Here is a 15,000-nt window from a genome sequence, read left to right as displayed (position 1 = left end):
CATTGTATTGAATGAGCTTGGTTACGGCAGCTGCGAACACTTCAATAAAACAACAAGTTCGAGGAGCAGTAGTATATAATTCAAAGACAGTCTCGAGACATCGCGTCTCCTCTTCCGCGCATTATCCACACGAAAGAGGAGGCGCCGTGTGTTGAAGTTGTCTGTGTTTTATACTCTGGTACTCTTGAGTTGCCGTTTTATTGTAAGCCCTCCGTCCTTCTCCACCTTTTCCATTCCCTTGTACACCTTTTCCATTTCATTCTCCACCTTTTCCATTTACCAGTGATGTCACAATACCCTTCACCTTTTCCATTCCCTTCACATTTTCTATTTCCTTCTCCATCTTTTTAATTCCCTTCACCACCTTTTCCATTCCCTCTTCCATCTTTTTCATTTACCAGTGACATCACCAATCACTTCTCCACCTTTTCCATTTACCAGTGACGTCACCATTCCCTTCTCCACCTTTTCCATTTACCAGTGACGTCACCACTCCCTTCTCCACCTTTTCCATTCCCTTTTTCACTGTTCCATTTACCAGTGACGTCACCATTCCCTTCACCTTTTCCATTCCCTTCTTCACCTTTTCCATTTCCATCTCCACCTTTTCCATTCCCTTCTCCACCTTTTCCATTTACCAGTGACGTCACCATTCCCTTCTTCACCTTTTCCACTGTGCAGCATCATCATCAGCAGGATGATCAAACAAATGCGCTCTGTCCAGTTGTAGGCTGAAGACGTAGGAGAAGAAGCATCGTTAGTATTCATGATGCCTCATCGCTTCCCACACAGGGAGAGAGAGACATCTCTCTTGAGAGATGCCTGGGAGCCTTTCTCTCTTATCCTCTAAATAGTTCTCTGCTCTGAGTCTCGAAGATCCATAACGTCTTGCCTTAGATGAGGCTGTGAAGTTTCGTAATAAGAGTTGCTCTCTCTCTCTCTCTCTCTCTCTCTCTCTCTCTCTCTGTCTGTCAACATGCACACTCACATTCTCCTTCTCCTTCTTCTTATTCTTCTTCTAAGCTTATACCCTAGTCAGGGTCGCTGTTTTTAATGAGCCTCCTCCAGCTGTTTGTATCTCGAACGGCTCATTTCATAATTGGTTTTGGTTGATGTTTAACTCTTCCTCATACTTACCTTCTAAGCTTAGCCATTAGTCGGGGTTGCTGTTTTTAATGAACGGCTCATTCCATAAACGATTTTGGTAGATGTTTTACTGGTGAGTGGCCTTCCAGACTCCAAACCTCCCACCCACCCTTCTCCATTATGTATCCAGGCTTGGGACCAGCTCTGAGTTGGACCTTGTTTTATAGTTACAAATGTATGGCTATGTGGATATAATGTTCCCTTCTCTCTCTCTCTCTCTGTGTGTGTGTGTGTATCAAAGAAAATACAATAAATTGTCCTAAATTATCCTACCACTTCTATAACATGGTTAACAGACGCTAACACAGGAGGACGAATTATCTATGGAAATGAGAGAGAGAGAGAGAGAGAGAGAGAGAGAGAGAGAGAGAGAGAGAGAATGGCAATTTACAAAACCGTTCATACAATTTTCATATACGAAAGCAAATGGTATGAGTAACTTAAAACCTCTTATCCGAAAACAAGTTTTGCACACCAGGCTTCATCCACCATTCAGCAGTGTAAGTGTGCATGGGTCATGTAAAATTACTTCAATACGTAAAAAATGCGCCGGAGTTTCTTCGGCGCAATCTAGTTTTCTGTACATCGTATAAGCAACACCACTGAAAATAGATCTATCTTTCAGTGGTCTCGGTATAATACTGTATGAACTGCGGCCCATGAAACTTTAACCACGGCCCGGTGGTGGCCTGGCCTGTATCGTTCCCAGACGCACGATTATGGCTAATTTTAACCTTAAATAAAATAAAAACTACTACGGCTAGAGGGCTGCAATTTGGTATGTTTGATGACAGGATGGTGGATGATCAACATACCAATTTGCAGCCCTCTAGCCCCAGTAGTTTTTAAGATCTGAGGGCGGACAGAAAAAGTGCCGACAGAATAAAGTGCGGACGGACAGACAAAGCCGTACAATAGTTTTCTTTTCAGAAAACTAAAAAAGGAATTAATTTAAACTTAATTTCTTTAAAAATTTACTGCGTAAAAGACGAAATGACGTCATTCGCATTATCATAAAATTTTACTCCTATATCTTTAGGAGTAAAACCAATTAATACTGAAATAATAATACTTATAATAACAATGTGAATAATACTAATAACAGATGGAATGACTCGACAATAACCTATTCAGGGATTAACATTTCCAGAACAAAGAACATGACGTCATTAAATTTTCATTAATTCAGTGCAACACACGGCTCAGCGGTCATAATTATAATCTTAAGCCTCTTTACGTTGTTGAATGAATCGATAACTTCAGATTTAGTTAATAATTAGTAGGTTTACTTTATATGTTCGGAAACAATAAAGGCCATTTCTGTGTGTATACAATCTATATAACTATGTGAAAGCGTGAGCAATATATATATATATATATATATATATATATATATATATATATATATATATATATATATACATATATATATATATATATATATATATATATATATTATATATATATATACATATATATATATACACACTGTATATATATATATATATATATATATATATATATATATATATATATATATATATATATATATATATATATATATATATATATATATATATATATATATATATATATATATATTTTGTGAGTGTACGTGCACGTGTATGTATGTGTATGACGCATGCGCGTGTGAGTCCGCATGCGCAGTATAATATTTTCGGTCACAATTATCATCAGCCATTACAAGCACGCGATCGCATACCGCAAAATCTCTCCCATTCTCTTTGAATAACTCTTACGAAAACTTTCCCCTTTCTTATATAACCAAAATCTCCCATTCATTGGAATCTCTCTTTCTCTTTCAATTTCCCTCAGTCACTGGTTTTATTCTACCCCAGGTCCAGTCACGGATTCGCTTCCGTATCCCTTTTTCCGTTGCCGCCTCGAATCTCGTCTCCCAATCACGGTAGGATTCGTGCTAATAAAATAAAAGAGAATCGTGCCGTTGCAATAAAGGAGGAAGCGATTGACGAGAAGTCGGCAAATTGTTCTTTCTAATATCAACTTTGGGGTATTTTCTTGATCTTATCTGATTTCATTATAATTATGATGTACTTATATTAATATCATCATTAACATCATCATCTCCTTCTACATTATTAGCATCATCATCTCCTTCTGCTCATAATCATTATATTTTAATAATAACTAAGTAATACCTTGCAGGTAGCACCAACATTACATTTATGATGAACGTATATCGTTTATGTCATTAGAAACATCATTTCCTAGTCATCGCCATCATTATTAGTCTACGACAAATTCATTATATTTAAATAACTAAATTACTTAATACCTTGGGGGTAGCAGAAACATTAAAATTATGATGAACGTACATCGTTATCTTCTAGTTATCATCATCTATCAGGCTACTACAAAGTCATTATATATATATATATATATATATATATATATATATATATATATATATATATATATATATATATATATAATGACAGAATAGAAACAGTCGGTCATCTGAGTGACAGATTGACAGACAGAAAGAGAAAGAGAGATAGACTAAAAATAGCAGGTAATAACAATATGGGAACTATGGACTCCTCTCTCTCTCTCTCTCTCTCTCTCTCTCTCTCTCTCTCTCTCTCTCTCTCTCATTACTACACTTCAGAGAAGCATACTTGCTCAAGACTTTAACTAATGAGTATAAACAATAAATGAATTGATAAATAAGTAAATACATAAATAAATAAATATATAAATAAATAAAAAGATAAATAAACGACAAATAAAAAATTAATTAAATATAAAGGCCCGGTCATCCTTTTAATAACCCTAACCGGGTTCTGATATAATTGAGCCCAGTAGACTAATTAATGGCGGTATTCTCAGCCTCGTCCATAAACTCTATGTCTATGCCACATAAAAAAAGAGGCTTGGGCCTACAAGGGCTGTCAAAGTAGCCGGAAAATAAAGCCTAAAATAACAAAGCCCTTGACTGGGGAATTTAAATTTTTTTCACAAAATGGTTTCACCATCCGCCTTGACTTCTCAAGACCATCATCGGTTGCTTTTATAACTTATCCTTAGTGGCCAGAATTTTGAAATTTAGTTTTATTACTAAGACTTTATGTTGAAATTTAGTTTTATTACTAAGACTTTATGTTGAAATTTAGTCTTATTACTACAATTTTACGTTAAAATTGAGTTTTATTTTTAAAAGTTTATGTTAAAATTTAATTTTATTACTAAAATTGTGTCAATTATCCGGAGTTTTACACCTCAAAATTAAGCTTGTGGTTCTTAAGGCCTGAAATTTATTTTGGTTCCTAACGTCTACTATTAAACTTATCTTTGAGAAGTACACAAGGTAAATGAATTATCTTATGTTTAAATTTATTATATAACAAAATTATATCAATTATCAGAGATAATTTTACACCTCAAAATTAAGCTTGTCGTTCCTGAGAGCTGAAAATTATATTGGTTCTAAACATTTAGAGGCGATCTTAGACAAGTTGACAAGGTAAATCCATTACCATTAGCCTTAATCCTAATAACAGTTTTTGTTGATTTCTGTAACTCAAGGTTTATCAGTGGGTCTTATAGTTGAGGATTACTAATATTCTAGAACATATATATTTCTGGTTTTCGAAACTCGAAACGTAGTTGTGGTTTCTAATATTAATTGTATGCTTGTGGCTAACAAACTCATATTTTATCAGTGGTTTGTAAAACCAGTTATGCCATTGTTTCATAATCTTGAACGAAAAACTCAAAATATTTTCTGTAGTTCTTACAACTCATAACTCAAAGACTAAAATATTTCCACAGGATTTTTCTTAAAAAGTATAGTTGTCGTTCATTAACATAATTATTTTTTTTTATCAGTTATTCCTGATATTAAAATTTTTTCTGAATTAATTAAGTTATTCCTAGAATTTCATTCTTTCCTGAATTTATTTAATTATTCTTAGAATTTCAGTTTTTTTTTTAAATCTATCAATTTATTCCTAGAGTCTCATGTTTTCCTGAATTCATTTAGTGATTCCTAGAATTCCAATTTTCCCTGAATTCATCTAGTGATTCCTAGAATCCCAATTTCCCGTATTCATTCCGTGATCCCAACAACTTCAATTTTTTACTGAAGTAAAAAAAGTAACTCTAAACCTTTAAACTCTTGCTAAAACTCAAAATTATCCACCTGGTCCCAATGGTGAGACCTAAGAGACCGAACGGTCTTAATGGGGTATTGTGTTTCCTCGATCGTGTCATTAACGAGACAAAAAGTAATAAGCGAATAACGGCATAACGGCCCTGGGGGAGAGGGAGTCGATCGCCGCCGAGAGACTTTGGCTGCCTTGTGAGAATGACGCGAGTTATTTCTAAATGGATACAACAGATTTATATATAGTTCAGAAGACTTTTGTTCATTGTGGTGTATAGTTAGATAAACAGTTCAATTATATGTATGTATGTCTGTATACATATCTATATAAATAAATAAGTAAATATATATGTGTGTGTGTAAACATAACTATGAGGTGTGTATGTGTGCACATATAAGTGTGCTCTATAATTAATCTTAGTTACACCTGCAAAACAAAGTGTGTATATATATACAGTATATATATATATATATATATATATATATATATATATATATATATTATATATATATATATATATATATATATATATATATATATATATATATATATATATATATATATATTAAGTGCTTCTTAGTATAAGCACATATAACGACATTCATGTAAGCACATATAACGACATTTATTCAATACATACTAATTAAATCCTATTTAAATAAACAGCAAAAACCTTCATATCCAACCAAAAATCAGACATAATTGACAACAGTTTCTAGTTCCTAATTCTCCTCCCCATGAAAAGGGGGTCCACGCCCCCCTCCCCACCAAACCATTCCCATTCCCATTACCACAAGACCCTCCCTCCTACACAGGACCCTCTCTTTTCGCATTTCCGGGTCGTGACCTCCAGGTCATCTCCATGCGCAGCCATCCGGGGTCACGGTGACCTTACAAACGACCTTTTTCCTCGGAAATGTTGGCGTCACTGTCGTCAGGCTTTCGTTTATTATTATCATTCACCATCGCTAGTTGGACTGAATTGAATATAGAATTTAGGCCATGGGCCAAGCACTGGGACCTACGCGGTCATTCAGCGCTGAAACGGAAACTGACAGTAAAAGTTTGAAAGGCTGTTAGGAGAGGGTTGAGGAAAGTAAGATGGAAGAGAGAGAATATGAAAGGAGGTACAGTAAAAGGAACGAAAGGGGTTGCAGCTAGGGGCCTAAGGAAGGGGCACTGCAAAGAACCATAAGTAATGCCTACAGTGCACCACATGAGGTGCACTGGCGGCACCAACCCCCTACGGGAAACCATCGTTAATGAAGAGATTGTGATGTGGTTGGGGCTATTTTCAAAGGTACTTCAAATTTAAATTGTATATCAATTATTATTATTTCTATGGTTGGATATAAATAAATTATTGTAAGTATTAATCCTAACTTTATTAATAGTATAAACATACTTTTGGTGATGTATATAATTAACTATAAAGAACCCCTTTATCATTCAAATAATCATATAAAATTATCCTATATTTTATTATTTAATACACAATCATATTCTTAAGCATTAACTTATCAGTATCGATAACCATAAATATACATTCCATGCCATAAACTTATTCTCAACATTCAACAGTCATCAACGTCACACTCGCCCATACATCAACGTCAACCAACATCTAAACATCAGTGCCCATTGATATACCCACACAGAATGTTGTCTCTCTCCTGACACGACCAACCACTCCTGCTCTATCACGGCGGCCATCTTGGGTGGTCTCAACGGAGCATGTCATTAGTCCATTGTTCTTCGCACTGATGTTGTTTCTTGTTGGGTGCCTTTGAAACAACGGTGTGATTTTCATGTGTTTTTTTTTAAGTCGTATTTTAATTGCTCGATAAATATTTACACCAAATTTGGAGGTATCGTTTTAATGGTTTGGTGAGACCACAGATTTAATGATAAAATCATAAACTCATTTTCTATCGCTTTCATTTTACCTGTGAAATAAGACATTTTCCGTTCCTATATTAAAAAACTAACAAAAGTAATAAAATAAATTTAACAAACAAATTTTCTGAAGAAGATGACGGTGATTATATTGACAGAGATTAATGGATCAATGTTAACGCAATTAAGAGTCCGTTCATTATAATCAAGCAATGACCAAATTTCAAACGTGAATATTGAAGCGATCTAAGGCTTTAGGTCATCATAATCACATAATCAACACCAATTCGATTGTAATGAACTTATCCCTAATAACATTGTATATGTTGATAACATTCGTTAATATCTTATTAAGCCCATTTATTAATTAAGTGCTAGATATATGTACCTGGAATTTATGAACTACTCTGCATTAATGAATATCAAATTAATTGAAATTCTTTATTCTGGGATATTCGTCAATTATCATTGAATTTATTGATCGAATAATTTCTGGGAAATGCAACCTATATCTAACTTTCAATATCGTATGAATGACCGTTAAAATGTAAATTCATTTCCTCTCTACAGAATTGTCATATATTTCACTATAAATGTAAATATTTATAAATATTTACAGTCATATATATATATATATATATATATATATATCATGAAGTGATAACAATAATTGTGAAATAACAGTATTCCTTCTGACGAACTTTAATTAAGAAAACTTAATATGAGCCTTTCTTAAACCTACAAGCAACTGAATCTGCAACTCCCAAGACAAACAACATTAGAGCCAAGCTGAAAAAGCACTGAAGAGACACCTGGTGTTAGATATTTAAGCATCTGAAGCTGATTTTTGACCTTCGTATTCCAAGCATTATGGACACCAAAACGTTACATGTTTAATAATAATAATGGCATTAATAATAATATTAAATAATAATAATATTAATAATAATACACAATAATAATAATATTATTAATATTATTACTATTATTATTATTATTATTATTATTATTATTATTATTATTATTATTATTATTATTATTGCTGTTTTTTGTTGTTGTTGTTGGGAGAAAAGCTCTCTATCCCGAGAGTTCATAAATGTTCTAAATGGCCCACAATAATGTAAATGTTTAAGCCTCGTGTAAAATTAGTAAAAGCTTTTGAACCCTAGTCTGGGTTCATCTTCAGTCACAATCTGAAGCTGAACCCAGAGTGGGGTTCAAAAGCTTTTATTAATTTTACACGAGCCTTAAACAGTTACACTGTTGTGGACCCTTTAGAACATTATTATTATTATTATTATTATTATTATTATTATTATTATTATTATTATTATTATTATTCAGAAGATGGACCCTATTCATATGGACCAAGCCCACAAGGCCACTGACATGAAATTCGAGCTTCCGAAGAATATGGCGTTCATTAGAAAGAAGTAACAGAAGGTAACGAATGGGAAATGCAGAAAGAGGAGATCACTTATTAAAAGAGAAAAAAATAAATAGAAAAAAATGTAAGTAAATCATTCAAACACAAGGAGAATTATTATATTAGGGTAGTAATGCACTGAATCGTCAGTAGGGTGGCTGTTCCACAGATAAAACGGTCCAGTGACTTGATACGAGTGCTTTTTAATCCTTGAGAAAGCAATTAGCAGGGAACTCTGTCCCCATTCACTTTTAGTCATTTTGCATCAGAGCGAAATTCCCAGAATCGCTCAGCTGGGACCACTGGTTCTTTTCTGTCCCGTTATAGCTGCATGAATCCAACTGATGGGTTTTGTTCAAAATCGTTTTTATTAACTACTGGGAATTTTGTTTTCCCTTATAACAAACCCTAAGATATAAAGCTTTCCGTCGGAAGATCAAACATCACTGTATTGCCCATATGGTGCATCATATCCTCACCATACCTCACCATCAACAGGAAGACTTAAGAGAAAACGCACTATACTTTCTGCTCTGAATATCGCCGTACCTGCTGTGTCCTGATACAAACAATATATATATATATATATATATATATATATATATATATATATATATATATATATATATAGAGAGAGAGAGAGAGAGAGAGAGAGAGAGAGAGAGAGAGAGAGAGAGAGAGAGAGTGAGCTTAGGCCAATGCCAAATGATATAAAATACAGATTAGAAAACAAATATTCAGAATATAATTTTTATTCAAGACTGGTTTAGAAAAATCTTTAAACGGCCTCTTCCGCTGGTGTCCGCGTCATAAACAACAACGGAAAAACAAACATAAGAAACAACGAAAGGAAACAAACAAAACAGAAGTGGAAAATACACAGCAATAACAGGTAATCATGGGAAAACACTGAGCAAATGCAATGTAAAAATTTTTGCACTGAAACCTAATTGCGGGAGAATATGACGTAATGCCAAAATCGCACTCTGATTCATTGGTGCGGAAAAAGAAGGAGAATATCTCTCTCTCTCTCTCTCTCTCTCTCTCTGTATACATATACATATACATATACATATACATAGCAATATATATATATATATATATATATATATATATATATATATATATATATATATATATATATATATATATATATATATATATATATATATTTGCTCATCCAATCCATTACGCCTCGAATACCTTAAGCCAGAAAATGATGTACTAAGCTGTCACTCGACTGCTGTAGGACGCAGCGGCTGAAGGGTGAAATCACACGAAGAAAGCAGAGAAGAGATAGCCGTCGCGGGGAGAAAGCAAAAGGAAGCAAAAAAAGAAAAAAAACTTCCCAAAGAGAAAAGTCGGGGGAAGCATCGTGGCAGAAAGTGAAAAGGCTTCAGCAAGTGGGACAAGAGGAGGGAGAATTACGAAAAGAAAGGTGTTGGTCTGATTATGTGATTACCTCAGGCTGTGCATCTTATTTGATGTATTATATACACACGCACAAACACACACACCTACACATTGACATATATATATATTTTTTATATAGAGCATTTATTGTTTTTTTTATGTATGAACAGGTTTGTTATACAGCATCTATCACATTGTTAAGTGAAGTATGAAGAGAACTCATATTTAATTTTAACTTTAGTTTGATTTCCTTATTTTGTACACACACACACAATGTGTATGTGCGTGTGTGTGTAGATATGTATGTATATAAATGTTTATATATATATATATATATATATATATATATATATATATATATATATATATATATATATTATATATATATATATATAAATATACAATATATATATATATATATATATTATATATATTATATATATATATATATATATATATATATATATATATATATATATATATATACATATACATAAAGTAATGGAATCAAACTCAAGTTAAAATCAAATATAAGTTCTCTTCATATTTCATTTAACAATCTGATAAATGCTCTATATCAAACGTCTTAATATAAGAAAACAATAAATGCTCTATATCAAAACTATCAATATATAAAAAAAATAAATTAATACCAACATAAAATACTAAATATAAAAATAATAAAAATCATTGCAAACAATTCCGGATAAAAAACTTCAAAATGGGAAAAAAAAATTAATTTCGACATAAATCGACAATACAGTAATTTGCTGTTTTTCTCTTATATTTTCTTTATATTTTCCAACAATTACGAAACTAACGAGGAGAGGACAAAACACTTAAGACAGAGAGAGAGAGAGAGAGAGAGAGAGAGAGAGAGAGAGAGGTCTGTGGGAACAGTCTTCTTAAGAAACCCAGATACCTAACTGTCCGAGGAAGAATGAGTGGAAGAATGAACGATAGGAATAAACGAACATGGAGAAGAGGGAAGATGAGAAAGAATGAAATTGAAAGAATAGGAAGAATGGATATAAAAAAAAAATGGAAGCAAACAAATAAAAGAATAAGGAGCGAATATTTTGCAAATATACAATTGAAACGCGCTGGAGAAAAAAAAATACACAAATAATAAAAGACGCGAGCAGGAAATAAATGAACAAATAAGGGTTAACAGGAAGAACAAGAAAGTTTGTGAAGGAGAAGAGTGCGGCGAGAGAAAGGAAAGAATAAGAAGAATAGACGAGAACAAGGCTGGAAGAATAAGGAGGCGGCTTGCACCGGAATGACCTCAATATAAGACTAACCGCAGACACAAACACACACACACACACACTCCCACTCTCTCTCCCTACCCCTCCACAACCCTCCCAGTCACCCACCCGCCCACCAACCCACTTCCATACTCCCCTGCGCGCCCGCGAGAGGCCTCCTTAGCTTCTGCCATCAGCATTATTATGGGTTTACCGCTAAGAGTTTTGGCCTCAGGACTCGAGAAGCACCGTCGAAGGGGGACTGTTATAGGAAGCGAAGAATTCGTCTTGGTCGATATTAACAAGTGTTCGTTGCACGTGTGACACGAGTGTGTGTATATGTATACAAACACACACATACACACACACACACACAAACAAACACACACACACACACACATATATATATATATATGTGTGTGTGTGTGTGTGTGTACAAGGTTCCTAAGGCATATGGAATTCTTCGATATGAAACATTTGTTGGTTAACACTGACTTTATAAAAGTCACACGTGTAGGTGACAAATATTAAATAATATTAAATAAAATTGGAGGAAAAAATAAATCTTTTATTTAAACAGTAAATTACAAATAGAAGTCCTTCTACGTTGGCATCGCTCTATAATAATAAAATCCGAGTAGATTTTTCTTGTTTGTCCGCCCCGGGTGGGGGCGGGGTAGCTACAGGATTGGGAGGGTAGGGAAGACATGACACATCCACTCTCCTCCTGCAAACCTGTTTCTCCACCTCAGGTGGGGCAGGCTAGGTAGGGGTTCGGGAGGGTAGGGTACACATGACACATCCACCCTCCTCCTGCAAACCTGTTTGTCCACCCAGGTGGGGCAGGCTAGGTAGGGGTTCGGGAGGGTAGGGTACACATGACACATCCACCCTCCTCCTGCAAACCTGTTTGTCCACCCAGGTGGGAGTGGGGTAGGCAGGGGATCGGGAGGCTAGGGAAGACATGACACATCCACCCTCCTCCTGCAAACCTGTTTGTCCACCCGGGTGGGAGTGGGGTAGGTAGGAAATCGGGAAGGTAAAGGAGACGTGACGGGCAGCGCCGGGTTCCAGCGCAGCTTAGCGCACGCCATCGAGGTCGTTCTTAAGTAACTACCATCTACCTTCATTCTACAACAGTACCTCAAAGGAAAAAAAATACTCAAGAACAAAAGAATGGGCGCATTCTACTGACCCGTCTGCCGTCAATAAATCGCGTGATTTAATTATATTCCGTTTTAATGGCTGCCGAATGAACTTTCCCCCAAATCCGAGAGGCTCTAATCTCTATAATCCAATGCGGCGAGGATCGTGAGAAAGGAATGGCTAATCTTTATAATTAGGAAGCGGGGCTTTTCGTCCGTGACTGCAAAATGAGATGAACTTTGAGTAAAAGGAATGCCTATGGGTTAGTTGAGTCATTTCTCGTATTGAGCAGAATCGAGAGGAATACTCAGTGTATATTTCATAAACCATCATAAAAGTTTTGTGTTAATTAGCATCAAATGGGACTGAGCAGAATCATATGTAATCACGGACGATGAGAGAGAGAGAGAGAGAGAGAGAGAGAGAGAGAGAGAGAGAGAGAGAGAGAGAGAGAGAGAGAACGCATTACAATGAATGTACAATCATACGGACGAGACGATAAGAGAGAGAAATAACGCATTGCAATAACTATACAATAACACTTAAAATGTCAGCTGAATTAGATTGTAATTTTCAAATTCTTAATATTTCAGAACACAGACAAACGCATTTATATATATAATAATGTATTCGCAAACGTTAGGCCACAAATACAGCTTAATATCGAATTCACTATACCTTACACCCTTTTGGGGGGATTAGAACCTAAGCCTTCGGTTTAGATGCTCTGATGAACGGTTTACCTTCCGGAAAACAAGAATTGAACGCAATTTATATATAAAATATAGTGAATTCGATATTAAATGATATTTGTGAAATATCACTTAATATCAAATTCACTATACTTTAAAATTTGTAAGTATAAAAGTAACGTGTGTGTGTGTGTATATATATATATATATATATATATATATATATATATATATATATATATATATATATATATATATATATATATATATATATATATATATATATATATATATACATCACACTTGGCAACCAAATAAATAAAATCTATACACACACAGTAAACTCAATGAGCAATAGTTGAAAAACTGCCCTATGAAATTAAATAATTGAACCGCAGAAGAACTAAGATTATATAAGAATTAATAGACATAACAAACAACAAACGAAATCCACTTGCACGATCCGAGATAGCAACGCTTGCAAGCAGCCAAAAACTACATTAAAACTTTCGTCTTCCTAAAATCCGACCAATTTCCAGCGAGAGACAGAGAGTCAGGGAAGAGTGGAATATCCAGACTTTATTATTATTATTATTATTATTATTATTATTATTATTATTATTATTATTATTATTATTATTATTATTATTATTATTCAGAAGATGAACCCTATTCATGTAGAACAAGCCCACAGGGACACTGACTTGAAATTCAAGCTTCCAGAGAATATTATGGTGTTCGTTTGAAAGAAGTAACAGAAGGTAATAGGAAATACAGAAGAAGAGATCAGTTATTAGAGAAGAAAAAATAAATTAACAAATCAATAAATAAATAGATAAAACTTTAGGTAAATTATACAATACAAGGAGAATTGCTTTAGGGTAGTAATGCATTGCATCTGTGCTTGAACTTTCGAAGTTCCAATTACACTACATCCTCAGGGAGACTGTTCCACAGTCCAGCGGTGTGAGGAATAAAGGACCTCTAGAACTGAGTTCTACACTGAGGCACATTTACTACATATTAGTGCTATACTGTTCAGCGAATCCGGTCGCTTTCGGCAGGAAAGGAAGACCGGGGATCAATTGTAATGTGAATTATCAGCAGAGGAAATGACGTCACTCGTCTCGTATCTTACCAAATGATATAGAAAGCTGAACGCGAAGCTTAACAGCCACTTGAAAAGGAAAAACATTTAGTACCACAATGCACAGAAATGTTTTAACTAGTTCAAGTGCAAATGTCTAGATGTCTGTGGAGATTCCTGAACGCTTCTAAACACTTAACCGACAAGAAAACATAAAGTATCACACATCAAAGCAATGTTTTAACTAGTTCAAGTGCAAATGTGTAGATGCTATGGAGAGTTCTCAACGCTTCTAAACACTTAGCGACATGCTATGGTGAATTCTCAACGCTTCTAAACACTTAGCGACATAAAACATTTATTACCACAAGTCATATAAATGTTTTAATTAGTTCAAATGCACATGTGTAGAAGCTATGGAGAGTTCTCAACACTTCTAAACACTTAGCGACATGAAACATTTACTACCACAAGTCGTATAAATGTTTTAACTAGTTCAAGTGCAAATGTGTAGATATCTGTAGATTTCTAAACACTTACTCTGATGTGAAGACTTCTAAACACTTACCAGACATGAAAACAGTTAGTACCACACACCACAAAAATGTTTAACTACCTCAAGTGCAAATGTGTAGATACTGTGGAGATTTCTAAACACTTCTAAACACTTACCCGACATAAAGGCAGCAGCCGTCGCGAGCAGACAGCAAGCCAGGTTCCTCGCTCGCGCCATGCTGTAGAGGAAAGAGAATTACTCTGTTAAAAATTGACAATATGGGGATTCAAATTTCATGTT

At 34.5% G+C, this 15,000-nt stretch overlaps 1 protein-coding gene across 1 annotated transcript in view; it reads right to left on the bottom strand.

The window, feature by feature from the left end:
- The window catches only part of Cad87A (cadherin-87A), a 109,210-nt gene that overhangs the window by 62,666 nt on the left and 31,544 nt on the right, over positions 1-15,000 (bottom strand). Inside the window, 1 exon segment of the mRNA XM_067132564.1 lies at positions 14,877-14,938. Within this exon segment, the coding sequence (XP_066988665.1) occupies positions 14,877-14,937 (61 nt within the window). The 5' untranslated portion in view covers position 14,938.

Source organism: Macrobrachium rosenbergii, chromosome 31 (assembly GCF_040412425.1).
Source record: "Macrobrachium rosenbergii isolate ZJJX-2024 chromosome 31, ASM4041242v1, whole genome shotgun sequence".
NCBI classification, from domain to species: Eukaryota; Metazoa; Arthropoda; class Malacostraca; order Decapoda; family Palaemonidae; genus Macrobrachium; species Macrobrachium rosenbergii.
Note: the sequence above shows the minus strand (reverse complement) of the source record. Positions and strands in the feature narration are given on the sequence as shown.